Below are 27,512 nucleotides of genomic sequence, written 5' to 3'. Positions count from 1 at the left end.
TTTGAACTCTTACCATTTACTGTCCTAGAAAAAAGTTTCACACAGGATTATATTCTACTGAAATAATAGTTTTGTCAAAGCCTACGAAGTTAGAAGAGTACAGCAATTATACAAAACTGCTGACTCTGCACGAACATGAGGCACTTCAAATGCTTAGGTTTTAGTCTAGGTTTATAGGTTAGACTCAATCCTCTAGAGACAGGCTCACCCAAGCTAGTTTCCTTTTTCTATTCCCTTATTTCTACCCCCTTTCATGTTTTATAGGACATCTACACATTTTCCCCCTTCCTCCTACTTCTCCTAAAGGGATAAAGCAACTTTCTAAGGGTTATATTTGACAAAAATACAATTAATCAAGAATATCTGCAGTAGCTTCTTACACCTGGGTTCTCAGTCTCTTTCATCTGTTATACCGAACTCCTATCCAGGAACCAAGAGAAGATGCTTTTTAATTGCAAATAAAGATAAAAGCACATCAAGCTGTCACAAAAGGGATCTGTTTCATGGGAACAGAAGGTAACATCTGGAGCATGTTCGATTAATCCAACTGTGCCTTTACTCCCAATAACCCCAGAGGTTGTATTTGTAAATCAACAGTGTCCAACTTCACTTAAAAAATGTTACCTAATACTTAAAAGACATATATAATCACTTTCATTAATGTAGGAATAATTTTGAGCCAATAAAGGAAAATAAATGTAAACCAAGTTTATTTTGCTTTTTAAGTAGTGTTCTTAAAGCACTACAGCTTGGTAAACAATGTAAATTAGTATAAGTCATCTCAAAAGCCAGAGTTTTGTTTTGTTTGTTTTTTAATGAGTTGTTAAAAAGATGCAGCCTATTCTAACAGGATAAATATTTTTAACCATTTCACTTCGAGTTAATGAAGGCTCACAAATGAGCAACACTCCTCATTGAGGAAAACAAAAAGCTGTTGTCGACAAGCGACAGCACACACACACAAACAAAAAGAACTGTGTAAAAATAACTAACTGTGTTCCCATATTTTTTGAAGTCGCTTTACAATGGGATGATATGCACATGATCTTGCTGCAAACTTGCCATACAGACTCGTAATACATGTAGTCTAGACAAACGATTCAGTCCAAGAGGTGCTAACTTTAGACAATGCAGCACTAGAATCCTCTTAACGCAATTTGTTTTACTCATTACCTTTTCTTCTAGACTGAAATACAGGCTAGAAAGAAAATGCTCCCTAATTAAAAATTGGTATTGTTTACAGGAAAATTGTGTAATTTTGCATTAGAATTTACAAGTATATGTTCAAATTGAATTTGCCTCCTCCCCCCATCCCAGCCACAAAATGGGCATGAAGTAAAATTTTTAAAAATGCCTTAATTTTAAACTTCATGCAAACTAAATAAAGATGACCAAAACAAAAGCTTAAACAATGGAAGGATATTTCACAGAAAATTTCTTATACAAAAAACACATAAGAAAAAGGGCCACTAGGTGACATTTTAATTTACAAATTGGCATCATTTTGGTCGACAAATATCCAGATGCTGTTTTCTTCTGCTAACAAGAGTTGCGGGGGGTGGGGGGGAACCCAACAACAATAACAAAAAAACCCAGCATGACTTCCGATTTTAATCACACATTTCTTCTGGAATTTCATGTGGATTAAGGATGCCAGGGACAGACATTTGAAGTTTATGTTTCTCTTCCTGAGCCTGTCGAAGGGCTGTTTCTCTCTCTTCCAAAAACAGATCAGATGTATCTTCACCTGCAAACTCCTGTCAACACAAGATGGTTGAAGTGTTAACATAATGAATTCCAATTTTGGAAAATGACCTGTTTGGGGTGGGGGGAGACAACAAAAAACAACAAACAAAAAAACCCCATGTAAAAAAGGATAGACAAGCACCTCCATGTTTTGTTTACACGATAAAAATCTAGCTTTCAATTGGTTGGTTTTAAATTATATTGTGTGTGCGTGCACGCACACGCGCGTGTATGTATTTAAAGATTATAGGTATTAGAGAGAGCAAGTACGTGCTGGCACGCACACGGGAGGAGCAGAGGGAGAGGAACAAGCGGACTCTGTGCTGAGCGCAGAGCCTGACACCACATGGGGCTTGATCCCAGGACCTGGAGATCATGACCTGATCAAGGGGTCAGATAACTGACTGAGCCACCCAGGTATCCCTAACTTATAGTATAATACAATTCTGTATAGCTGAATTAAAACCAAAGGTCTTAGTTGAGGATAAAAAAGGTTATTAAAAGAGGCACAGTCTGATGTCATATATATATATGTTAATACGCTTCACAAGCCAGGAGATTTAAAAAGCTGTTTCTCCTATGATTAATGACAAAGTTTAGCTACATTGTGACTGACTTTATAGCTGTTTCAGGTAATTTTCATTCTCCACCTTACAACTTAGCTAATATATTTACAATTGAAAAAAACCTTATTTTTATCTTGGAGAAAAAATTTGATTATTGCATGTGACCAGTTCTTATTTAAGTCAGGTTAAGACAATCCATCAACCACTTATAGATGTTATGTTACTTTTCTTTTAAAACATTTTATTTGTCAGAGAAAGAGAGCGAGCGAACACAAGCAGGGGGAGGAGCAGGTTCCCTGCCGAGCAAGGAGCCAGATTCGGGACTTGATCCCAGGACTCTGGGATCATGACCTAAGCGGAAGGCAGATGCTTAACCAACTGAGCCACCCAGCCGTCCCTACTTTTAAATTTCTTTAAAAGAAAATAATACAAGATGAATCCCTCTTCCCATAAATTTAAATGAAGCATTGTGTAACAGTAGTAATGGGTTGATTATCTGCGAATTTGTCTTAATTCCCTAAAATGGATTCCTTACTAACAAAATGGGTATGAAACCCCCAAAGGGTCTACCAGTGTTTCCTTCCCCATATTTCACAATTTTTAAAAAAATCAGCTGTAGGATGTAATCACAATATTCCAAGACATTTATATCATCTAAAATGAATTGTATTAATAACAAGTTTCCAAAAACATTTCAAATCCAACCTGTTCTCAACTACAATTTAGTTTTTCACTCTGAATCAGTCTAGGACTAGTAAGCCTGAATATCATTCATTTTGCTTTACCAAAAAAGTGGTTAATTCTACAATGCAACAACTAAATCATATCTAGTTTTACTATTTCTCCAAATACAAACAAAACACATACCTTTATTTGTACTAGGAAATCCCTAAGATGCTCCTTGAAAGCAGGAATATCCTGATTTAAGCTGAAGAGCCCTGTCACAAAGAGCTTTACTTGAGCACTGTAAATCAAAACACAACAATTAAATAATCACTATTTTTTTAACTGAAAAATGTATGCGTATTAAAAAGCATATTTACTCTTGAAGATGAGGGAATGCAGATTTAAGGAGATTTGCCACATATTCCTGAATGAACATCTGGTTGTTAACTGGATTTCCAGGATTTAACGGTGTACTTATTTTTCCTTCTTCAACCAAATTAAACATATATGCAAGTATTGACGCATGCATTGTCAAACCTGTTGATGAAAAGAACATTATTACCTCCAACAGGTAATAACAACTGGAACACTTAACATTCTCATGGCTATAAGTTCTTACCAGCAGTATGTGAGGTGTCTGTCACAACAGAAAAGATATGCTGAAGAATATCACAAAAATAAGTTTGATAGAAACTCTGAGCTGCAGCTTCTTCTTGTGCAACATTTTGTAAGAGTGTAAAAAGTATCTGTAAGCCTAAAATGTACAGAACACCAACAAAGTTATTACAGACTGGTAACATTCATATAGAATTTCCACTATTCAACTATTCTGATTCAAAGGCCATTCTTACCCCCCTTTCCGCTAATGACTAACAATTATTTGACTAAGTTATCTTGAGTAATGGGAGTTCAAATACCATCAATGCCTGCTTAGTTACAGACTACAAGTAATAATTATTACCAACTTTCCACTATTTCTGAAGGTTCTGTCGATTCTCTCCAAATCAACTCTAAAAACAGCATTACAAGTACATACCTGCTACACAAACCGAATTCTATGTAAAAACAAACTAAATAAAAATCTGTCTTGCTAAAAATGTTGTGTTTTATCCTTATTTTGACCCTCACTGGCACTGAGGAAAAGCAGACGGGGAAAAGGACACAGTGGTGAGGATGTGGAGAAGTGATGTTTTATGCCCATCTCCAACTCAATCCTGCCCGTGGACTCAACTATGGAACAGAAGACTCAACTGCTTTTAGAATTTACTTAGGCCTACATATGCAAGTGATGTACTCCAATAAAACCCTGATAACAAGTATTATCTACCTGACTATACCTACAGATCTATCTCTAAGAGCCTGTGGACTGGTAGGGCAAATGAATAAAAGGACATGTGTATTTTACCTGTATCTGCAACGTTCCTCATAGTATGTTTGAAAGCCCAAATAATGGAATCCAAAACAAGTTTAAATTGTGCAGGTGGTATAGCCAGGAATGCTGGGAAACAATGAGAATTGACAGCCTGAAGTAGTAAGAAAAAGTTCGTTCTGTGTTCAGGATATTCTTCAAAGTCCTAAAAACAAATGGTGAGAACAAAGTAATATTTCAATGCCTTAATTATGTTAAATAAGAGAGAAAAAGTAAACCCTAATTTAGTATAAAGATTTGGAGTTGTTAGTGGGCCCCATAAGGTGTACGGCCTCATGACTGGAAACCTGAAGACAACATAATCTGCCTCCCATGGAAAATGAAATTACCATTTATTACACAAATGAATTACTAAAATGAAAGAACAGAAGATCACATTATAAAAAGAATTCATCAAAGCCCACATAAAGAACATCACATTTTGTAGTTACTCAGACTATTACTACCATGTTATGACGGTGACTTCAAGATCATTAATACAGACCTGAAAATTTTTTAGCTACTGAATAACTTGTACATGTTTATCTACGTTCCCATTTCTTTTAAGCACATTGTATATATATACTTTTTAAGATTTTAAGTTATTTCTACACCCTATGTGGGGCTCAAGCTTACAACCCTGAGATCAAGAGTCACATGCTCCACTGAGCCAGCCAGATGCCCTGTATAATACTTTTCTAACTTAAAACGCACCATTTAAAGAAATTAGTATCACAAAATTCTTTCTTTTTTTTTTTTTTTTAAGATTTTGTTTATCTATTTGGTAGGGGGAGAGAGCACAAGCAGTGGAGTGGCCACCCAGGGAATCCAGTATCACTAAATTCTTAATGTTTAAAATGCAGCAACTTTTCACTAAATGTTAGCTGCTATTTGAATGTTACAATCTATCAAATTTACTGTTTTGTTGTAGAGATCTTTTTATCTTTTTGAAAGATTTATTTGCTTGAGGAGGGGACAGTGCATGCGAGGGCGGGGCAGAAGGAGAGAATCTTTAAGCAGACTCCCCACTGAGCTCAAAGCCTGGACTTGGGGCTTTATCTCACAACCTGGAGATCAAAACTACCAAGAGTCAGAAGCTCAATTGACTGAGCTACCCAGGTGCCCCAAGATTTTATACATTTTTAAAAAAATAGGTTTAGTGTCTGGCTCAGTTTAGGTTCCTGGGATCGAGTCCAAGTTGGGCTCTCTGCTCAGCCAGGAGTCTGCTTCTCCCTCGCCCTCTGCTCCTCCCCCCCCTCGAGCTTGTGCACTCTCTCTAAAATAAAATCTTAAAAAAAAGGTAAGTATTTCTCTGATCTAGAAGTTCAAATATTTAAACTCCAGAGCTTAAAACTTCTGTTAATCTCATAGGTATATTTACGCTTTACTTAAAGCATATATACTGCAGAATTTTCCATAATTGAAATGTAAACCACATACCTTATTTATCATATTCAATGTGCATTCAAAAACAGCATCAAATATTTGAGGTATTTCAGCTGTTATATGTCCTCCTAACTTGTTGACAATAATAGCCATAGTACTAAGCACTTCTGGTTCTCTAGCAGCTGGGACATTTCTCTGATAATCAATGAGAACTGCATCCAATAGAGGAGGAACAAAATTTTCAGCTACCTATTTTAAAAAAAAAAGAACGCTTTTAAGTTTTATTCTATACACTTGCTAACCATTATCAACAGCTAGATCAGTGTTGTATTGAGATTTAGGTTGCATATCTATTAAAACTTTTTACCAACGGAAACCAAGAAATCGTAATAGGCTGGGAAGAGCCACAGAGATATTCAGAATTCAAATCTGTAATTACTAAGGTAACTGAAGCCCAAAATCAAGTGACCAGCTCCAAGTTACTACGGTAGGACCAGGATTCTAGGGTTACTGTATGTGGGATCACTTACCTAAAGGAATGAAAAGTCCTAACCAATACTGTATCAATTGTGTCAATGAATAGTATCTATAATAAAAACCAAGCAGCTCATATCTAATACAAAGTAGACACTCATTCAATTATTATTTTTTTAAATGCAGTGAATGCTACCTGGTAAGTACTTTTAACAAAAATAAAATGGAATTGGAATTGTACCAGAAAGACTGAGTTTCCATGAGTCTCAATAAACAGGGTCATATTAAGGTGTAACTTACATGCTTTTAATAGGTTCGTTATTAAGACATGGACAATAATTACAAATAATGTTTCTTATAACTGAAGTTAACAGTGTTAGTAGTGTCCTACTATACAAAATAGGCCTAGTAAAATTTTAAGGATAAGCACAACATTATTTTTCAGATAACTCACTTGTTCTGTTAGACCAGAACTGTTTCCCATTTTACTCTTAACAGTGCAGTAATTGTTTCCCCACAAACTGGATCCTAAGTGTATTTTTGAGGTATTTTTTAATTCACTGCCCCAACCCTTCATACAAATCTTGGTTGTAAAATGATACCCTCTCCTTGTTATTATTGTCACCGATACTCCTAAAATTTGCCCAAGCTCTTGTAAATTATGAACTTCACAATTCCTTTAATTCATCTTATCTTCTCCTTTTGAATTTTAAATATAGTTCTGATCTCATAATACATGTGTTCAAAACCTTTCAATATTTGGTATGTTGAAAATCCCACAATTGTTTTCTGAACAATTTCCCTGAAAAGTATCTCATCTGTAGGAACAATACTGAAATTTCAAAATTATCAAACAGCACACTTGTCAACCACTATTTGCATACAGCAAAGATTAACATGACAGGATTCTCTGTAATATTCCAAGGATCAAGAGAATGAAATGGTAGAATAAATTAAAAATACAAACTTTAAGAAAATACTAACACAAGTTTCCCAAGTTGAGGCACATATGGAGCCTGGTTTAGTTTCTGAAAATCATTTTCCTTTCTGGAAATGATTTCAAACTAAAAGAAGAGTAAAAGAGACTTTTAAAACTTCCACTGGGAAAGCCCTTACCTTCACTGCAGAGGCAAACTAATGACATCTTCGTAAATTACTCTGAAGACTCATGAAGAAACACAAAAAATTTCACTGAAATATATCTATTATCCATAGGGGGAAAAAAATGACTCAAGCTGCCTTGTTACATATCACTACTGTCCCCCACTAACAGTAATTTCTAAGGAAGATGGTGTATATGATAATATTTTAAAGTATTCAAGGACTCTAAAAAAAGGACACTGCAAAACAATGCCAAACATATCCATCCACTGAAATTACCTTTAAATGAGCTATATGCATATTATCAGAGAATACAGCATCAACTTAAAAAGTGTAACATTTCACATACCATCTGTGGATCATTGGACCGGCTCACCCAACCAGATATTAACTTTAAGGTTTCCCTTTTTACTGTTCGCATACTTCTAATCAATGGTTGCTTTGTAACCATCTCACCTAAAAAATACAATCCAGTGAAATCCAACTTGACAACTAAAATTCTACATTGGTAGTTACATATACTTCAGATCTAACAGTTCTCATTTACCACTCAAAAACAAAGACAAGGACACACAGATGAATGTACTGGGAAAATAAACTAAGACTAATTTTACAAGGGAAAAGTGTATGCAACTCATTAAAAATAATTGTCTAGGGTCATTTGGCACATAGGGAGGGTTAACTTAAATCTGTGAGAAATGAATGCTTTACACTAAGACTGTGAATGCAGAACTGACTTGCTATTCATCATTCCACAAAACTTCAGAATCGCTTACCATTAGCTTGGATAGCTGCTGAAATATTTTCACTGAGGCACTTGTATACATTAAGCATATCTAAATAAATTCTCCCAAGCTGAATTACAAAGGGATGTCCGACAGCTTTGCAGGCTCTAACATTTGTTTTCAATATACTACCGAGCTGCTTAACTGTTTCAGGATCTTTAAGTATATCCACATTCTGTGAAGGACAAATAACAAATTTCATTTATCACATGAAAATTACCTTTGTAATTACTAAAGCAAAAAACACTACCCACACCTTACTCCAAACCACCATCACATTTATAATCCAAAATAGAAAAAAAAGAAATCTTTATTACCTACAGGTACAACTAAGAGTAGAGTAACAGTCCCAATATACCAGCAAAACAGAATAAAATTACAGTATAATTTCTGCTACTTTTGTAAACAACATTGTTGTCTTGAATTCCATTAGAACTTTGAGAAAAAGTAGTAAAACTTACTTTGGTTGCCTGCTGGATTATGCTATCCCAAACCTGATTAGGGAGTAGCATATATTTTTCTATCAAATGTTCTTGAACTGTTTGGTCTGTTTGTGCACCAATCATGTACCCCACAGCTTCGTAAAATGTATGTACCTATGTAAAAAGGCAGACATTTTACTTTTATGCATTATAAGGAAAACTACACATAAGCAATTCACATATGTATTAGAACTTATTTTGTGAGTCTGAGGAGGAACTTACATTGGGTAAGAAAATAGCCTGACAAACTTCTGCGTAAATTTTTGCCCCACTATGAGAATTCAACCACTCCAGCAGAGGTGGGTGGGTGGGTGGGGTAAAATAGGTGATGGGGATTAAGAAGTGCACTGGGTGATGTATGGAACTATTGAATCACTGTATTATAAACCCAAAACTAATTTAACACTGTATGTTAACTATACTGGAATTAAAAAAAAAAAAAAAATTAGCCACAGAGACACATGTACTGAGTCCAATGGTGGCACTCTTTCTATTGCCATTCATGAATTCTGGGTAAAATAGTAGTCACGGGGCGCCTGGGTGGCTCAGTTAAGCATATGATTCTTGGTTTCGGCTTGGGTCCTGGTCTCACGGTGTTGAGATCGAGCCCTCCCACGCCCCATGTGCATTCTCTCAAATAAATAAACCTTAAAAAAAAAAGTAATCACGTTTTTTTTGGCAGGGGGGAAATCTTTTTTTTTTTTTTTAAAGATTTTATTTATTTATTTGACAGAGACACAGTGAGAGGGGGAACACAGCAGGGGGAGTGTGAGAAGGAGAAGCAGGCTTCCCGCGGAGTAGGGAGCCTGATTCGGGACTCATCCCAGCACCTGGGATCATGACCTGAGCCGAAGGCAGACGCTTAACGACTGAGCCACCCAGGTGCCCCGGGGGGGATCTTAAGCAGGCTCCACACCCAGTGTAGAGCTCAATTTCATGACCCAGAGAGCATGACCTGGGAAAAAATCAAAGAGTTGGACACTCAACTGACTGAGCCACTCAGGAGCCCCAGTACTATTTACTTTCTTAAACAAATATGCTCGGTGCTCTACATACCTGTTGAGGCTGAAGATCACAAATTATAGTGTTGATATTGTTCAAAATTTCATCAATAAATGGCATTACCTCTCCAACCTGAACCTGAACAAAATGCCTGCGGCATTTCTGAGCTATTTTAATGAAAGTATCACAAGCCATGTCTTGGACTCCATCATGGGTCTCTAACAAAACAAAAAGAATTTTCAAAAAAATTTTAAGAAAAATTTTGGTTTTTGTTCAATAAATATAAATAGCTAATATATATTAAAGAGGATTTACCATGCATGAATTCAAACAACTTGTTAACTACAGTCTTCAAAAACTTCCAGTGAGCTCTTAAAAACCTTGGATATTGACCTACTATGTACATGATATTTGATGCAATAATAGCTTTATTATCTTTGCCTCTTTTCTGTTCACATAATCCTAATAGATCCTGTAAAATGAGAGCAATTTCAGTCATTTATAACAATACAATATAGTTACCTAACAGTTCCAGTTCATATGTATCACTTGCATACCTTTATAACAGTAACAAGAAAGCGTTTTTCATCCTCTTCATGCATTGCTCCACTAATGGAGCCTATTGCCCAACACAATGTATTCAAATTTTTCCATGACCACTCTGTACCATTCACTTGATTGTGAAGCTTCTCAGTCATTATTCTTTCTGTATCTACATAATCCAGATGAGTAAGATAAACTACAAAGGAAGGGAAAAGGTTCCAAAAGTTCAAATACAAAACTCTACAATCGAAAATCTTTAGTAAGAAGTAACAGCACATTAATAAAGGTGGTTATTAACAAATTCAGAAAAGTATAATGTATTTCTTTAAAAAGTATTTCCATCCCAGAAGAGAATTACAAAGATAAAATTGACAGTATTTATTGACTCACCTAATGTTTCTCTCATATTCTTATACAAATTAATGGAATCTGTATCCTTCATGAATTCTCTTACGACTTCTCCCTGATCATTTTCTACAACCAATACTTCTTCTGGTTTAGCCATACGACTAACCATCAATAAACGGACCTACTCAACAATAAACAAGAAAAATCTATTACATTTTTGAAATCAGCCAGATCAAATGTAGGAAAAAAAATTAAGATCAAGCACTTCACACTTAAGACCAACATACCTCCATAATTCTTCCCACAATATAAAAGAATATAAACATTTTAAAAATGTAATTCAAGGGGTGCCTGGGTGGCTCAGTCTGTTAAGCATCTGCCTTCAGCTCAGGTCTTAATCCTAGGGTCCAGGGATCAGTGAGCCTGCATCAGGCTCCCTGATCAGCAGGGAGTCTCTCCCCCTCTTCCTCTGCCCCTCCCCACCACTTGTGCTCACTTTCTGTAGTAAATAAATAAGATCTTAAAAAAAAAAAGTAATCCTACAACAATTGTTTTCAAATGTTCTTTATCATGAATAAATGTAACTTTTCTGCGTCTCATGCAGAGACTGATTCAGTAGATTGGTAGGTGATCTCTTAATCTGCATTTCTTTTTTTTTAAGATTTTTTTTTTTTTTTTTAAATTTACTTATTTGACAGAGAGAGAGAGGCAGTGAGAGAGGGAACACAAGCAGGGCGAGTGGGAGAGGGAGAAGCAGGCTCCCCGCCGAGCAGGGAGTCCGATGCGGGGCTTGATCCCAGGACCCTGAGATCATGACCTGAGCCGAAGGCAGTCGCTTAACCAACTGAGCCACCCAGGCGCCCATATATTGATTTTTTAAACTAGTCATCTGTTTATTCTCTTATATACACGTCGTGTATATAACTACTTGCATTTAGTCTTCAAAATCACAGCAAGGAACAGACAGAGCACTCAACCACCCACTTTATTATTACCTTGGATAACACGGGCAAATACAGCTGTCTCCTGGGAGGAACATCAAAATGTTGACTTCCAGAGAGCAATGGAGAAGCAGATGTAGAGAATGGGCTCTCTCTATAGAGTTCGGCTGCCAAATGATTCCAGTACTCAAGACAAATCTTGAAGATTTCCGTTTCCTCCACTTCTGATACCAACAACATATAATGAAGGGCCTACAAAGAAGATCAACAGTATTAAAATAATCCTTAGACATTAGCACCCTACCACAAATTCCCTTCCACTTGTTACGTTAATAGCATAAAAATTCATATTTCATTTTACACAACTCTGAGGTTTGATTATTCATCTAATAGCCTAAAAATTCTCAAGGAGCAAATTGTGCTTTCTTCAGACATCTCCTAGAACATTTAAAAACTTTATGTAGTTGTTGGCCAGGATGTATGTTAGTTAAGTTCCCTAAAAAGGAATGGACATTAAAGGACATTTCATACCAATACTCAAAAGGTGTGAACAATCCAAATGTCCATCAACTCATGATTGGGCATACAAAATATGTAACCATACAATGGACCATTATTTAGCTGTAAGAAGAGATGAAATAATGGTACATGCTACAACATGAAAGAACCTTGAAAACATGCTAAGTGAAAGATGCTAATTACAAAAGACCATATACTAGGAGTCCATTTATATGAAAGGTTCAGAATAGATAAAATCCAGAGAGCAAATTAGTGGTTGGCTAGAGCCTGGGGGAGAGCAGAATGAGGGACTATTTTAATGGGTACGTTATTCTTTGTAGGTGAATAAAAATATTTTAGAATAGATGACAGTTGACAATACTGTGCATGTCACTGAAATTGTACACTTTAAAGATAGTTTTATGTTATATGCATTATACCTTAGTTTTAAAATAACATCTTTAGATTTTTCATCTCAGAAATGTCTGAATACCCTTGAATTTAATTCTGATTATTAATTATTGATCTGGCATTATGCAGAACACAGTCAAATTCAGCTTATAATTCAGAATGAACATATTTTTATGCACTGACAATAGGTAAGATGTCGTCAAAGGTACATTTTATTTTTTAAAAAAAGATTTTATTTATCTCAGAGACAGAGTGCGCATGTGCGTGAGCACAAGCATGAATGGAGGGGAGGAGCAGAGGGAGAAGCAGGTTCCCCGCTGAGTGGGGAACCCGATGGACACTAAGATCATGACATGAGCCTGCCAAAAAGGCAGACGCTTAACGGATTGAGCCAGCCAGGCGCCCCAAAGGTACAGACGTTTAAATAAAAGACATTTTGGAACAAAGGCATTTTTTAAAAAAAGCTTTCATTATATAAAAGAATTTCAGAAGCCAAAGGGTCCACAAAGCCTACCTCCATAAGTGTTTCCCTGAGATTTAACCTTTTCTCTATAAGTTGACCATGTTCCTTTAGAAAGGTGCAGAGAAACAAACTGAGGTTTTGAATAAAGTTCTGTTCATCATCTTTTCCATTTGAGTATGCAAGTCGAATATTGGTATTTAAAGGAAGCATCTACAAATTTAAATATGGACCATTAGTCTGCATTCTAAAACCAACAAAAGGTATTACCTTTATTTATTTTTTAAAAAGATTTTATTTATTTGCCAGAGAAGAGACACTGCGAGAGAGGGAACACAAGCAGGGAGAGTGGGAAAGGGAGAAGCATGCTTCCCGCTGAGCAGGGAGCCCGATGCAGGGCTCGATCCCAGGACCCCAGGATCATGACCCGAGCAGAAGGCAGACGCTTGACGATTGAGCCACCCAGGTGCCCCAAGGTATTACCTTTAAATACTAAGATTTCATCACTTTGTTACTATTATTATAAACCACAGACTTAAATATATTATTCTTCACTAGAAATCCTTCGTCTATTATAGTGTAGTATTTTTGTATTCTAGCTTTTGATTTTTTAAAATGTTACAAATAATAAGATTTCTACAAATTTTCTCAATTTTTCCCTGTATCAGACTTTTCCTTTCTTAGTATTAAAAACAAAAATACTCAAGTAATTCATTGGAACACAAACACATACTGTAATGCAGTATTATGGTTAACATTCTCAATAATTTCCTATGTACCTAAATCAAGATTATAAATGGATAATCTACATTTCAGAGGCAAAGTCAGAAGCAGAGCTAGTATCAAAACCCCAGGTTTCCAAGCTTCTAAATTCTATGTAAATAAATTACTACGATGTTCCCAGAAACTTTATTTCAAACAATTTTCAAAATGTTCACTAAAATTTCTACCTGATCTGATTTTATGTAATAAATATACAATCACATTTTAGCTGATCTAATTAGTTGTAACAAAACAGTTCAACTCTAACCCAACTTTTTTTTTCTAAGACACTAAAATTGTTTAGTCAGTTGTTAAGAGTGCTGTATTACCTGTTTTAGCTGCATCATTGTCAGTGTAAATAGCGTTACAAATTGTTCCTCATATTGGCTTACACTCACACCAGCAATCTCAGTGAGGCACTTCAGAGAGACATTTCGAAACATTGGAACATTCAGGAACTATTACAAAATTTTTTAAAAAAGGAAGCATAAAATTAAATGGCATGTAATACTTTACTTAACAATTAAGAAAAATAAAGGTTTTAACAATAGGGAACATAAGAGGGAAAACACCAGATAAATGGATGATATTTTGTTCTGCACATAGATTTTGAAGAAATTTCATCCTCCACCCAATAGACAGTAAATGCTTTAGGAGCAAACTGTGCTTCTTCTGATGTGTCTTCAGACATCTAAACAAAGTCGCTTGGTAACTTTCCCAGGAACCATTATATGACTTTTAAGAACATCATGTTTTATGTGTAGTCTAATAAAGACCCAAGATTTATAACTGCTTAAGATTTTAGGAGGTGGGCAATACGTTAACAAATGTATGGTAAAACTGGCTCTTTCAATTTTCTATTGTTGAGAAGGTATAAAAATGGCATACCATTTGTGGATGGCAATTTGGTTAAGCATCAAAAACCTTAAAAAAATGGTTATGCCCACTGGCCCGATACTTATTCTACGTATATAAAAGTTGTATTATTTAATAATGTTTCCTTTGCAGTACCACTGACAATAGCAAACAGTTTTATAAACTACCAATAAAGTATCTCCAATATTGTAAATTCACATATTAGAATAGAGTATTTATTACCTCATCAAGCCCTGAATTACAAAATCTCAAATGTTGTTATAATAAGGTCTCAATTAAGCATACAAATTTATTCCTTCCATTTACCAAGAAAGCATCGGGAAAGATAATACAACTAATTGGTACTGGTGAACTCTGGATGAACAATTATTAAGACTTTATATAAGTATTTTATGCTACTGCTTTAGGAAAAAAAAGGGGGGGGCGCAGGAAAAGAACTGAGACCTTCCACTTTACAAAACATTCCTAAAATCAAACCCCTTAACAGTTGTTCACATGGAATTCCTGAGATTTTTGACACCATTTCAAAGAATTATTAGCTGAAACTAAAGGAAAGTTCTTCTGAGTAGTTAATCGTCTTAGAAACAACACTGGTCATACCTACAAATGCATAATGCTTTTTCTATAGCTAAGAGCATTACAAATTAATAATATATGCAACTATCCAGTGATAAAAACTGAGATGTATTCACTATACCTTATAAATTAATGTGCTGATTAACTTGGTCTCAAAAATATATCCCAGTGGAATCCAATTAAGAAATCTGAGCAATGTTTCCAAAGTTGCATGTACAAGTGGAGCATTTTGGGAATTTTCCTGTTAACAAAAACACATCTGTAAATAATTCTCTTCCTATAATTGTTACTTAAAAAAAAAAAATGAAATCAAAAGCACTTACCATCACAAACTGACACAGCTGAAAAATTTGGGAGAATTCATTGCACATGCTAAAAAAAAAAAGTGATCAGTTTAGAACATACACAGAAATACTGTAATTATTTACATACTAACAAAATTACAAAAAATGTCACCAATTTTAGTCATTAAAAACTTGAGTCACTTCTATTCAAACACAAATATCCGTAACTTCATCAAAAGCTACAAAGTTGCTAAAGCTATCTGTAATATCACTCTTTCAAAGCTTACCCATAAAAAATGTTATAAAAAGCATATAATTTCACTTTCAGGTTTCTGTCATCCTTACTAATTTGAAATAATTTAATCCATCTTTTTAAAAAAGATGTTATTTTTTTTAAGTAATCTCCACCCACAAAGTGGGGCTTGAACTCATGACTCCAAGATTAAGAGTCACATGCTCTATCGACTGAGCCAACCAGGTGGCTTCCATCAATTTGATGGAATCAAATTCCATCAATCTTGATATAAAAGATAGTTGAAATAAAACTCTTCAAACTAAAGAGAGTAAGAGAAGCAGCATTTTATATATATGTCCCAAATCCTACAATGTGCTTATACCCGGAAACGGAGGCAAAACTGTAAATTCTGAAGTTAGTCTGAATATATAAAGGTGAAATACTGCTGTGCCCCAATGATTAGAACAAATTTTATTACTAAGGGAAAGAAAATAAAGTGGTATGTATGTTCCCAAGACACAGGCCTGGTAACAATTCAGTTGACATTTGGACCCAAGTCACTTCCTTCACTTATATTTAAGTAGTCACCATATAAAAACAGATCCCAGGGGCACCTGGGTGGCTCAGTTGGTTAAGCGACTGCCTTCGGCTCAGGTCATGATCCTGGAGTCCCGGGATCGAGTCCCACATCGGGCTCTCTGCTCGGCAGGGAGCCTGCTTCTCCCTCTGACCCTCCCCCCTCTCATGTGCTCTCTCTCTCTCATTCTCGCTGTCTCAAATAAATAAATAAAATCTTTAAAAAAAATAAATAAATAAAAACAGATCCCAAAGGTTTCTGGGAACTCCTGACCTATATTCCTTTTGCATGAGATGTATAAAGTTATTTTGCTGTGACAATGAATTATGACATCCTATCTTTATCACCACACATATTTTTCAAGCCTCCAGATTTAGAATATTAGGTCCACTCTAGGACTATTTAAATTTCTACTGAAAAACAAAAGTAATTTAACGTATTAGTGATCACAGTTTCACAATAAATTATAATCAACCTCCAAATTTCTTTAAATCTTCTCAGAAATAACTTAAAAATTCTAAAGCAAAATATAATTACTTGCCTGTCTTTTAAATGCTTAGCTTTCACTTGAGTTATCTGTCCACTAGAGAAATCAAATACTTCTTCACTCAAGAGTTTAAGAATCACCATATTATTCTGACAGAGACTTTCACTGGTCCTACTTGCTCCAACAATGTCACTGATAAAAGTTGGCCAGTGTTTTGGCCATTCTTGTTTTAGTATCTAAAATAAGATAAGAAATGTTAATTTCACTTCTCAATGGCAAAACAAACTTCAAAGAAGTTGTGTGACACTAAAAGCAGAAGCAAATATACCCACTTTTCATTTTCTCCCCCTTGATTAAGAGAGTAAATGTGCCATCCTCTATAGAATAAATTAGGCGAAGTATAACACAGATGAAGTATTTGGCCTCAAATGCCCAGGACTCCTCTCAGTTATCCCAGCTGATAGATCTAGTCTGGTTCTTTCTTCTGTTTTTTTATTAGAGATTTTAAGTAATCTCCACACCTAATGTGGGTCTTGAGCTCTCACCCTGGAGATCAAGTTGCATGATCCACCAACTGAGCCTTGGTCTAGGCTGTTCTAATGTGCATGCGTATCAACAATAGCCAGATACAGATGTTTAAATTATCCTAAGTAAACTCAAAGATAAAACTCTAAGCAATAAAAAGGTGATAGGCAGGGAGAGGCATTTTCTTTGGGTGGAATCTGAGCCCTGAAATATAGTAGCATTTGTTCATATAAATTTGGAAGAGACACAGCATTACAGTTGGGGATGGAATCATCTTTCAAGTCTGTACTATAATATTTGTATACATTTATATGTATTATATATTTGTAATATATATTTTGTATACTAGGTTTTCCTAATCAGATTATTCCCTAATTGTACCTGTTAATAAGAGGTAACTAATTTCTTTGTATTCCTCCCTCATCCCAAAGATAGGCTAACAACAAATGTCTTCAGTATAAAAGCCAGTGTAACTTAGTGAAAACCCAAATGTTCTCATAACTTATTAAATAGAAAAATCTATTTTTCTCACATACTAATTAATGTTCCCAAGACAATTTTTGTCATTAAAAATATGTAAATATAAAAATTTTGAAGCTGAGACTAAATTATTTAGCAAGTTTGAAAAACAGACTAAGTATAGAGATAAATGTAAGGAATGCTGAATTCAAAGGAATGATTTATGAATTAAAATGTAGATGACATGGAAAGGAAATATGCAGTCAACAGGCAACTGAGAAAATTGTAACATGTCTGATCCATATTGGAGCCATAGAAAATTTACAATTTCAAATGTTAAATAGTAGCTTAACTATTATAGTTATTGTAAAAATTATTACTGTAAGATGTTAGTCTAGTTATTTGATAAAGTAGGTCTGAATATTTTATTCTAGTAATCAGCCTAATTGAAGCATTTGATTCTTTTAAGGAAAAGAACTAATCAAGTAAAAGCTTACCTGAACAAGAATCATATTTAATTTCCCAATATACACCTTTTCCTTCTAAGAAAAGAAAAAAGTTTAGATTAAAACAAAGTCTAAAACAGGTTTAAGAATATAAGCAAAGAAATCCATCTGAGAATTATTACAGATCTACTATAAATGATTATGTCTGTGATGTAAGTAGATTTAAGTTGAAGATTCAGTATTTAAATGATTTTACATTCTCACACTTTAAATGGTCTTACCTCAACACAAGTTGGGTCAGATGACGTCTTGATAATGAGGCCAACAACGTATTTTTTAATTCCTATTAAAAAAAATTATTCAACACTTTCAGAGCATGCCAATAAATCTTCAGTAAGAAAAAAAACGGGGGAGGTGAAGGTGAAAGTAAAGTCTGGTAATAAACCCCAATCCCATCGGCGGCAACACTGGCATTTTTTGAACGATGCCAATCATTTTTGTGTACTACTCCTTTAAACTTTAATTTTTGTTAACTTTACAAAATACAGACTTAACAATTACAAATTATCTTCTAAGATATTTTCTAATGCTATACTAATTAAGTACACCAACATCTAATTTTTTAAATAAAAAATACAAGGGACTATGTTGTTCATTTAACTAAATACACATATAAACTTATTTTTATGGGTTAAAACTACAAAACCCCTGAAGATGGAATTTTGTAATAAGCATTATAAATAAGAAGTTTATGTAAAATATCTCTAAATCAAGATCAGATATTATCCTTTTCCAATTTAATTATAACATTAAATTAATCCTGGAAACAGGATTTTAACTTGCCCCCCACTACAATATAGAATAACAGTTAAGGAGAAAGTTTGGTTTCTTTTCTTTTCTTTTTTTTTTTAAGATTTATTTATTTGACAGAGAGAGACACAGCCAGAGAAGGAACACAAGCAGGGGGAGTGGGAGAGGGAGAAGCAGGCTTCCCGCTGAGCAGGGAGCCCGATGTGGGGCTCGATCCCAGGACCCTGGGATCATGACCTGAGCCGAAGGCAGACGCTTAACGACTGAGCCACCCAGGCACCCCGAAAGTTTGGTTTCTAATGTTATTTACTTAAAGGTATCTTAATAGTACAACCTATTCTTAACTTATTTAATGTGGGGATTGGGGGGCCTCAGGCACGCACCATAAGGAGAGGAAAAGAGACAATCTTTTTTTTTTTTTTTTTTTTTTAAAGATTTTATTTGGGGCACCTGGGTGGCTCAGTCGGTTAAGCGTCTGCCTTTGGCTCAGACCATGATCCCGGGTCCTGCCTCTCCCCCTGCTTGTACTCTCTCTGTCAAATAAATAAAATCTTAAAAAAAAAAGATTTTATTTGTTTGTCAGAGGGAGACTGAGCACAAGCAGAGGGAGTGGCAGGCAGAGGGAGAAGCAGGCTCCCCACAGAGCAAGGAGCAATGTGGGGACCCTGGGATCATGACCTGAGCCGAAGGCAGACGCTTAACCAACTGATCTGCCCAGGCATCCTGAAGAAAAGAGAATCTTAAGCAAGCTCCATGCCCCGAGTCAGGCTCCAGGCTCAGAGCAGAAGTCTGCTTAAGATTCTCTATCCCTCTCCCTGTCCCCCTCCACTCATGTGTGAGTGCACGGGTGCTCTTTCTCGCTCTCATAACTGAGTGAATCTTTTACAGTAAGAACTGGATGCTTAACCAACAGAGCCACCCAGGCACCCTGGTCCCCTTAAGTTTTAAAGTTATATGGTACACCTACATTAACATACCCAATGGGTTTGAGAAGTAGGATCCCTAAATAAACAAATTATTATTCCCTTCTATATAAAGACTACTCTCATATTTCTTTAATTTAGCTTTGCTACCAAATGATCTACGAAGATCTTCTTTCAGACCTCTGGAAATATAGTTAAGACTTCCTGGAACTATGTCCTCCAAGCCTTATCTAACCAATCTGGAACTCTGGACTCAAGCTTTCATGGGGAAGGGATTTACCCATAATAATAAGCAGAAAATATAGCCAACATGAAGGCAATAAAATACAGATTTGACTGTAAAACTACCTTAATAATCTTCATGAGCTGAAGTATTAAATTTATTCCCATTCATTTGCATGCCCATTTCCTTTCATATTCCAAATAACTAAACACTTAAAAACACTAATTATTAAAATTATTTCCTTAGTGTGGAAAAACTTTATTAGCACAATAAAGTCACATAATGAGGGTTATTCAACTGAAAATGTAATGTCAAGTGGTAACAATATTCACACTTAAAGCGACACTAAAAACTGCTAGGTGCCAAAAATTTAACTGACTGTTTGTTACATACCACCTAATGTAAACTAGGTCATTTACATTTTGAAAAGTTAGTTCTACTAGGCAAAGTCCACAATACTAAATATTGCAGACAAGATCCACCAATGAACACTAAAAACAATGGGAAAACTTTCAGAAGAAATTAGACACCAGTGTAGTCTCAAATTACCTTCCCAAGACATCTGAGGGAAAAAAAATCTATGTTAATAAAAAATACTTAAATGTACTGACATTATGTGCCCTATGTCTTGGTGGACTGAAGACACCACATCACTGTGGTATCTTGCCAAAACCCATCGAACCTCAACCTTATCATGAGAAAGCAGACAAACCTAAACTGAAATACACTCTACAAAATAACTGACCAGAACTCATCAAAAGTATCAAAGACCTATTAAGCAGGGATTAAGAACTGTCATAGATTAGGAGACTAAAAAGACACAACTAACTAAACTGTAAAACAGAAAAGGATATTAGAAAACTTTTGAAATCTGAATTAATAATGCCCATAGTTAACAGTACTAACCAATGTTCATTTTATGGTTTTGATAATTTTATTATGGTTGTTTAAGTTGTTAATATTAGAGAATAAGGTAAAAGATGTTAGGTACATTCTATATCTTTCAGGGAACATTTTTACAGTCTATAAAATTATTTCAAAATAATAAAAGAGCCTCTGGACACAAAATCAGGTCTAGTTTAAGGCAGTAAAAAAGGGGAAACAATTAGGAGAATCAAATTTATTTTTAAGAGTGCTTCTGTACACCTAAAATTAATGACAACTATGCATCAATTTTTAAAAACAAGCTAAATTATACCAATTATTTAGGGCAACCCACAAAATAATCCCTCATGTCCTCAATATCCAGAAGATTTAACCAAAACATAATTCTATGGCTAGCCCTTCCATTCTTTACACATAAATTACTATCACTAAGGCCTCTTTAAAAAACTGAGGAAACAGCAGTTCGAGAAACAAATACAAAGAGTAACAGGCATCCCTCTGAAACCTCTTAACACAGGAAACACAGAGCCTAAAAACAGAAACAAAAAATACTGCCTTCTCAGATTAAATGAATGACAATACCATACAATGAGAGATTTAATAGTTTTCTTCTTAATTTGTAATTAAGGAATGAGGACAATGTCTAAAACTACTATTGCTGCTTCTAGTTGGAATATATATATCTGGAGGCTTTTTTCAGCCTCAGAGAATAGGAAAATAGGATCAAACAGATCCTTCAACTCTTCTGTTACCAATTAAATCAATTAAGTATCTTCTCCCTCTTTTTCAGAGGCTTCTGAAGTTCACCTGTAGATGGAGCAAAGGGTAAAAGATGAAAACAAGAAAAAAACTGAAATAATAATTAAAAAAAAAAGGAAGTTTTCCACAGACAATACAATCTTAATTTAATGTCACTCTACAATGATCATACTTCAATCCCTTCAGAACACTGGAACAACACCTTTTCTTTATTTGACAGAAAGTACAAACAGGGCGAGTGGCAGGGAAAGGGAGAAGCAGGCTCCCTGCTCAGCAGGGAGGTCTGATGCGGGGCTGATCCCAGGATTCTGGGATCATGACCTGAACTGAAGGCAGATGCCTAACCAACTGAGCTGCCCATGCACCCCAAGGAACAACACTTTTCTGATCAAGTACTGCTGCACATAAAAGTGTCTGTCTAGAATCTCCTACTGCTAGGTACAAAGGTTATTTCATTAAGTACTGTTAACTTCTTTCCCAAATCCATTCCAAGTGAGCCACTCAGGCACCCCAATTATCTTTTATCTATAGCCCCTCATCCTATTCTTCTCAATTTGAACAAAAACTCATCGCAAAAGTTTAAATTAAACTTCAAATTACTGAAAGGTGCTATTTAAAAAAGAGACCAGCATGGGGCACATGGGTGGCTCAGTCGGTTGAGTGTCTCTTGATTTCAGCTCAGGTCATGAGGCCATGGGATGGAGCCCTGACTAGGGCTCCCCGCTCAGCAGGGAGTAGGCTTGTCCCTCCTCTCCATCTGCCCCAGCTCGTGTGCACGCGCCCGGGCACGCTCTCAAATAAATAAATAAAATAAATAAATAACAAAACAAAAAACAAAAAAATCCCAATAAAACCCCCAGCCACATACAATTTCATTAAAACAAGATATACTAGTATTAAAAAAAAAAAAGTCTAGTCAGGGGAAGGCAGATTATGACACGTAAATTTTCCAAATCACAGAGTTTATGCATTTACCTTTTATAGTCCAACTATTTTCTCAAGCTCAAGAAAAGTATCTTTGACCTTTGACAGTCCCACTTAAAAAGAACAATGTCAAATAGTCCCACCATACACTTAAGAAGTGGATAGTATCAACTACAGCTAGCTGAAAAGGTGAGTTTAAAATAAGCCCCCAAATAAATAAATAAAACCCTATCCTGTCTTAGAAGTTACACATCATCGGGGCGCCTGGGTGGCTCAGTTGGTTAAGCGATTGCCTTCGGCTCAGGTCATGATCCTGGAGTCCCGGGATCGAGTCCCGCATCGGGCTCCCTGCTCAGCGGGGAGTCTGCTTCTCCCTCTGACCCTCCCCTCTCTCATGCTCTATCTCATTCTCTTCTCTCAAATAAATAAATAAAATCTTAAAAAAAAAAAAAAAGGAAGTTACACATCATCTTGCAAGTTACAGATGGCAATATTAATAATCTTATCCCCTAGGAACATTTTTAAAAAAGTGGTCCTTGGGGCACCTGGGTGGCTCAGTCGTTAAGCGTCTGCTTTCGGCTCAGGTCATGATCCCAGGGCCCTGGGATCAAGCCCCACACTGGGCTCCCTGCTCGGCGGGAAGCCTGCTTCTCCCTCTCTCACTACCCCCTGCTTGTGTTCCCTTTGTCACTATCTCTCTCTCTGTCAAATAAATAAAATAAAATCTTTAAAAAAAAAGGTGGTTCTTAATGACAAGGGTAAAAGAAATGCATTACCAAACCTGACTTTCATAGAGGATTCACTGAAACCCTTTACAAATGGTACTCCCCCCTCCCTTTTTAAGTAGGCTCTATGCCGAGCATGGAACCCAATGCGGGGCTTGAACTCACCACTTTGAGATCAAGACTTTTTTTTTTTTTTTTTTTTAAAGATTTATTTATTTATTTGAGAGAGCGAGAGTACATGAGAGGGGGGAGGGTTAGAGGGAGAAGCAGGCTCCTCGCCGAGTAGGGAGCCTGATGCGGGACTCGATCCAGGGACTCCAGGATCATGACCTGAGCCGAAGGCAGTCGCTTAACCAACTGAGCCACCCAGGCGCCCTGAGATCAAGACTCTTAACCAACTGAGCCACCAGGCAACCCTCACTAAAACACATTAAAATATGACAACTTATACTGACTACAACTTACTGATGGTGCCATATTCCCATGAAAGCAAAAGCCCTACATTTTTTAAAAAACATTTTATTAGGGGCACCTGGATGGCTCAGTCGGTTAAGCGTCTGCCTTCAGCTCAGGTCATGATCCCAGGGTCCTGGGATTGAGCCCCACATCAGGCTCCCTGCTCCGTGGGGAGCCTGCTTCTCACTCACTCTCTGCCTGCCGGTCCCTCTGCTTGTGCTCTCCCCCTCTTTCTCTGGCAAATAAATAAAATCTTAAAAAATAAATTAATCAAAAAAATTTTAAATAGTAAGACTGAATTAAATAAAATTTTATTAATTTATTTGAGAGAGAGAACGGGAGGAAGAGCAGAGGGACAGGGACAAACAGACTCCATGCTGAGCACGGAGCCCAACACCGCACATGGGGCTCAATCCCATGACCCTGAGATCATCACTGGAGCTGAAATCAAGAGTTGGACACTTAACCACCTGAGTCACCCAGGTGCCCCAAAAGCCCTACTTTTCAAAATTTAAATCATAAAGTTGTACCTTACCATCCTATATAGTCCGTGATAGATTGCCATGAAGTAACTTCAATACGTGATTCTACCTACTAAAAAATAACTGCATTCCTAAAGAAATTACAAAATACGTTGAATTAAAGTTACACATCCTGATTTCCTTTCACAGTGGCTGATTTTCATGTATTAGAGAAAATGAATAGTCTTAACACACTATTATGAAAGTAAAACTACAAAGTTCACCCCAGTTCCCAGTATTGTGCAATACTTACAAGTATCCAATTCAACTTTTTTTGAAAGTTTATTTATTTTTTAGTAATCTCTACACCCAATATGGGGCTCCAACCCACAAACCGAGATCAAGAGTCACTTGCTCTTCCAACTGAGCCAGCCAGGTGTCCCTATTTGTTATTTTTTTATAGTAAACTCTACCCACAACATGGGCCTCAAACTCACAACCCTCAGATCAAGTGTCATATGCTCTACTGACTGAGCCATCCAGGGGTCCCTCCAATTCAACTTTAAATACTTGTTTACTCTCTAACATCTCATAATGCGAATCTGATACATTCCTCCATCAAAGCCATTTTAAGTAAGGTTCTGTTCCCCTGCCAAATGTTTATTACAAGTATCCGTCCATTTAAACCACCAACACAACACTGATCAAACAGAAAGACAGACACTAAAATATACCTATCTATCCTCTTTACACCTTCTGGTCCATATGACTCTAGAGTATGGTTCCTACTTACTCAATGAAATACTTGAGAGAGAACAGCAAAATGAGAGACAAACAGCTTAATTTAATTCAAAAGCACGAATTCTTAACCTAGGGCTCACAACAAAATAAGCTAGAACTGCACTGTAATTTATTATCTACGTGTTTAGTAATTTTAAGAGAAATGAGCTGTAAGATCATTCATTTTTTAAAGATTTTATTTAAGAGAGAGAGAAAGAGAGCACGCGTGCACAAGCAGGGAGGAGGGACATAGGGAAAAGCAGACTCCCCGCTGAGCAGGGAGCCTGACACAGAGCTTGATCCTAGGACCCTGGGATCATGACCTGAGAAGGCAGATGCTTAACTGACTGAGCCACCCAGTCGCCCCCATCGATTACTCTTGAAAGGGTTATGGCCTCAGATACAACACAAGTATAAAAAATATACACATAAGGTATAAAAGTATAAAAAATACATAGGAATTATTAAGTTTATAGCATCATTATCCACCTACAGATAAATCAGTCAACAAAATGTGGTATACAATGGAATATCCAGCCATTTACAAAAACGAAATTCAGATACTGTTGAAGAATGCAATATGGATGAACCTTGGAAACATAAGCTAAGTGTTATTAACCAGACAAAAAACAAATACTGCTAAGAATGCACCTGCATGGGGTGCCTGGGTGGCTCAGTGGGAGTCTGCTTCTCCCCACTCATGCTCTCTCAAATAAACAAAATCTTAAAAAAAAAAAAAGATTGCACCTACATGAGTTACTTAGAATAGGCAAATTCACAGAGACAGAAAGTGTGTAACAGTGGTTAACAGAGACTGGGGACTCAGTATAATGGGAGAGTTAATGTTTAATAGGTACAATTTCAATTTGGGATGATGAAAAAATCTTGGAGATAGTGATAATGGTTGTACAATATTGTGAATGGACTTATTTGACACTCAACCATATACTTAAAATGGTAAGTATCATTACGTATATTTCATCACAAAACAACCTTTACTTTATTAAAGATTCAATAATTACAGCTGATCCTTGAACAACACAGGTCCGCTTATTTGTGGGTTTTGGTCTTTTTTTTATAAACATAGTACTACAGTACTATAAATGTTATTTCCTTATGATTTTCTGAACATTTTCTCTTGTCTAGCTTACTTTAGTGTAAAAATAAGAATATAGTATAAAACACATATAACATACAAAAATATATGTTCATTGACTATTATTGGTGAAGCTTCCAGTCATCAGTAGGCTATTAATGATTAAATTTAGGGGGAGGCGAAAGTTTTACATGGATTTGTGATTGCCAGGGGGTCAGTTCAACCCCTCACACATTTTTCACAGGTCAACTGTACTGCTAGTGAGAAGGTGAAACGACACAACCATTTTACAAAGTAGTCTGGCAGTTAAACATACGCCTACCATATGATCCAGCCAAGACTGGGGAGGAGGAAGGGTAATAAAGAAGGCAATCACAAAGGTGAAGTTCTCGATTATAGTTTCATGGGTATATGCTTACTTATCCAAATTGTACACTTAAACAGCTTCTAGGCTCTGGCAACCATCTCTTTCCTTTTGTTCCCCCAGCCCCAAAGTTAGTAGCTGCCTCCTGTGTTTACTAACATCTAGGTTAAACCTGAATGGCCCTCTCTTGGCCTTACCAAACCTGTCAATTTCCTTGCATTAAATCACCTTGTCTGAAAAAAAGAAAAAATACCATGCGAAATCGTTTGTGGTAAATATAAGAGACACATAAAAGTAGGTATTAGGAACCCCAGTTAGGAAGCTACTGCAGATATTTCAAGGTGATCTGAGACTAATACACGGTTATTTGGTGAAATGAAGGTATTTTTGTGGAAAAAGACTGGCAACACGCATGTTGGGTTTATTCATACTTAGCACTTAGTAGTGCACAAGGCTTTATACACATTACCTCTTTCATATCCCAATAAGGTTGGAAGGCAGTCAAGATTCAGAGAGGTAAAGTATCTTATGCAAGATCATACCATGCACTGAGTAAAACCTTATGGGCAATTGATTGGTTTACCAACTTTCTGAATTAAAACAGAGACATGCGTAACTCAAACTTTAACTGCCCAAGTACCTTTAAGCAACCAAACTTCCAAAATGTCCAATTATGACTTTATCACTGTGGACTAATCATAAATTCACCATTCTTCTTTTCAGTATCAGCAAGTTCTCATTTATCTCATGAAATGCAATGACCTATAAGCCATATACCTTAACACATTAAATCATCTGGTTTAAAAAACAAAACAAAATGCTACCTTCATACAGATAAATTTTTTTCCAGGGACGGTCAAAGGGGGCTTCCCCCTTCTTTATCATAATCCAAATACAGAAATTTTCAAAAAGGGAGGGGGATTACCTGGATAATGAAGACGGATGTGCTGCCAAGACAGAATCAACATCACTGACAGTCCTGGTATACCTTTAATCACTTCAGTAACTAGCAACCAGTCCTTATTTGGAAATTATTCTATTCCACGTATTAAAATTTCCCCT

General features: G+C 36.1%; 1 protein-coding gene across 4 annotated transcripts in view; it reads right to left on the bottom strand.

The window, feature by feature from the left end:
* Positions 1–458: 458 nt before the first annotated feature.
* The window catches only part of XPO1 (exportin 1), a 46,047-nt gene continuing 18,993 nt past the window's right edge, over positions 459–27,512 (bottom strand). For 2 of the 4 annotated variants that reach the window (XM_035001472.1, XM_035001471.1), the window contains 21 exons: positions 18,326–18,387; positions 18,096–18,140; positions 16,669–16,850; positions 15,355–15,403; positions 15,153–15,272; positions 13,909–14,037; positions 12,872–13,030; positions 11,503–11,700; positions 10,550–10,688; positions 10,174–10,355; positions 9,932–10,088; positions 9,671–9,834; positions 8,594–8,728; positions 8,124–8,307; positions 7,697–7,803; positions 5,827–6,021; positions 4,384–4,552; positions 3,598–3,732; positions 3,356–3,515; positions 3,180–3,276; positions 459–1,757 (listed from right to left, as the gene is read on the bottom strand). In XM_035001472.1, coding sequence (XP_034857363.1) covers positions 1,611–1,757; positions 3,180–3,276; positions 3,356–3,515; positions 3,598–3,732; positions 4,384–4,552; positions 5,827–6,021; positions 7,697–7,803; positions 8,124–8,307; positions 8,594–8,728; positions 9,671–9,834; positions 9,932–10,088; positions 10,174–10,355; positions 10,550–10,688; positions 11,503–11,700; positions 12,872–13,030; positions 13,909–14,037; positions 15,153–15,272; positions 15,355–15,403; positions 16,669–16,850; positions 18,096–18,110 — 2,823 coding nt within the window. In that variant the 5' untranslated portion in view covers positions 18,111–18,140; positions 18,326–18,387 and the 3' untranslated portion in view covers positions 459–1,610. The remainder of the gene's footprint in view (positions 1,758–3,179; positions 3,277–3,355; positions 3,516–3,597; positions 3,733–4,383; positions 4,553–5,826; positions 6,022–7,696; positions 7,804–8,123; positions 8,308–8,593; positions 8,729–9,670; positions 9,835–9,931; positions 10,089–10,173; positions 10,356–10,549; positions 10,689–11,502; positions 11,701–12,871; positions 13,031–13,908; positions 14,038–15,152; positions 15,273–15,354; positions 15,404–16,668; positions 16,851–18,095; positions 18,141–18,325; positions 18,388–27,512) is intronic. The other 2 variants (XM_035001469.1, XM_035001470.1) reach the window with 1 other exon arrangement.

Source organism: Mirounga leonina, unplaced genomic scaffold (genome assembly GCF_011800145.1).
Source record: "Mirounga leonina isolate KUSES-001 unplaced genomic scaffold, KU_Mleo_1.0 Mir_125, whole genome shotgun sequence".
Taxonomy (NCBI): domain Eukaryota; kingdom Metazoa; phylum Chordata; class Mammalia; order Carnivora; family Phocidae; genus Mirounga; species Mirounga leonina.
This window is presented reverse-complemented; position numbering and strand designations above follow the sequence as displayed.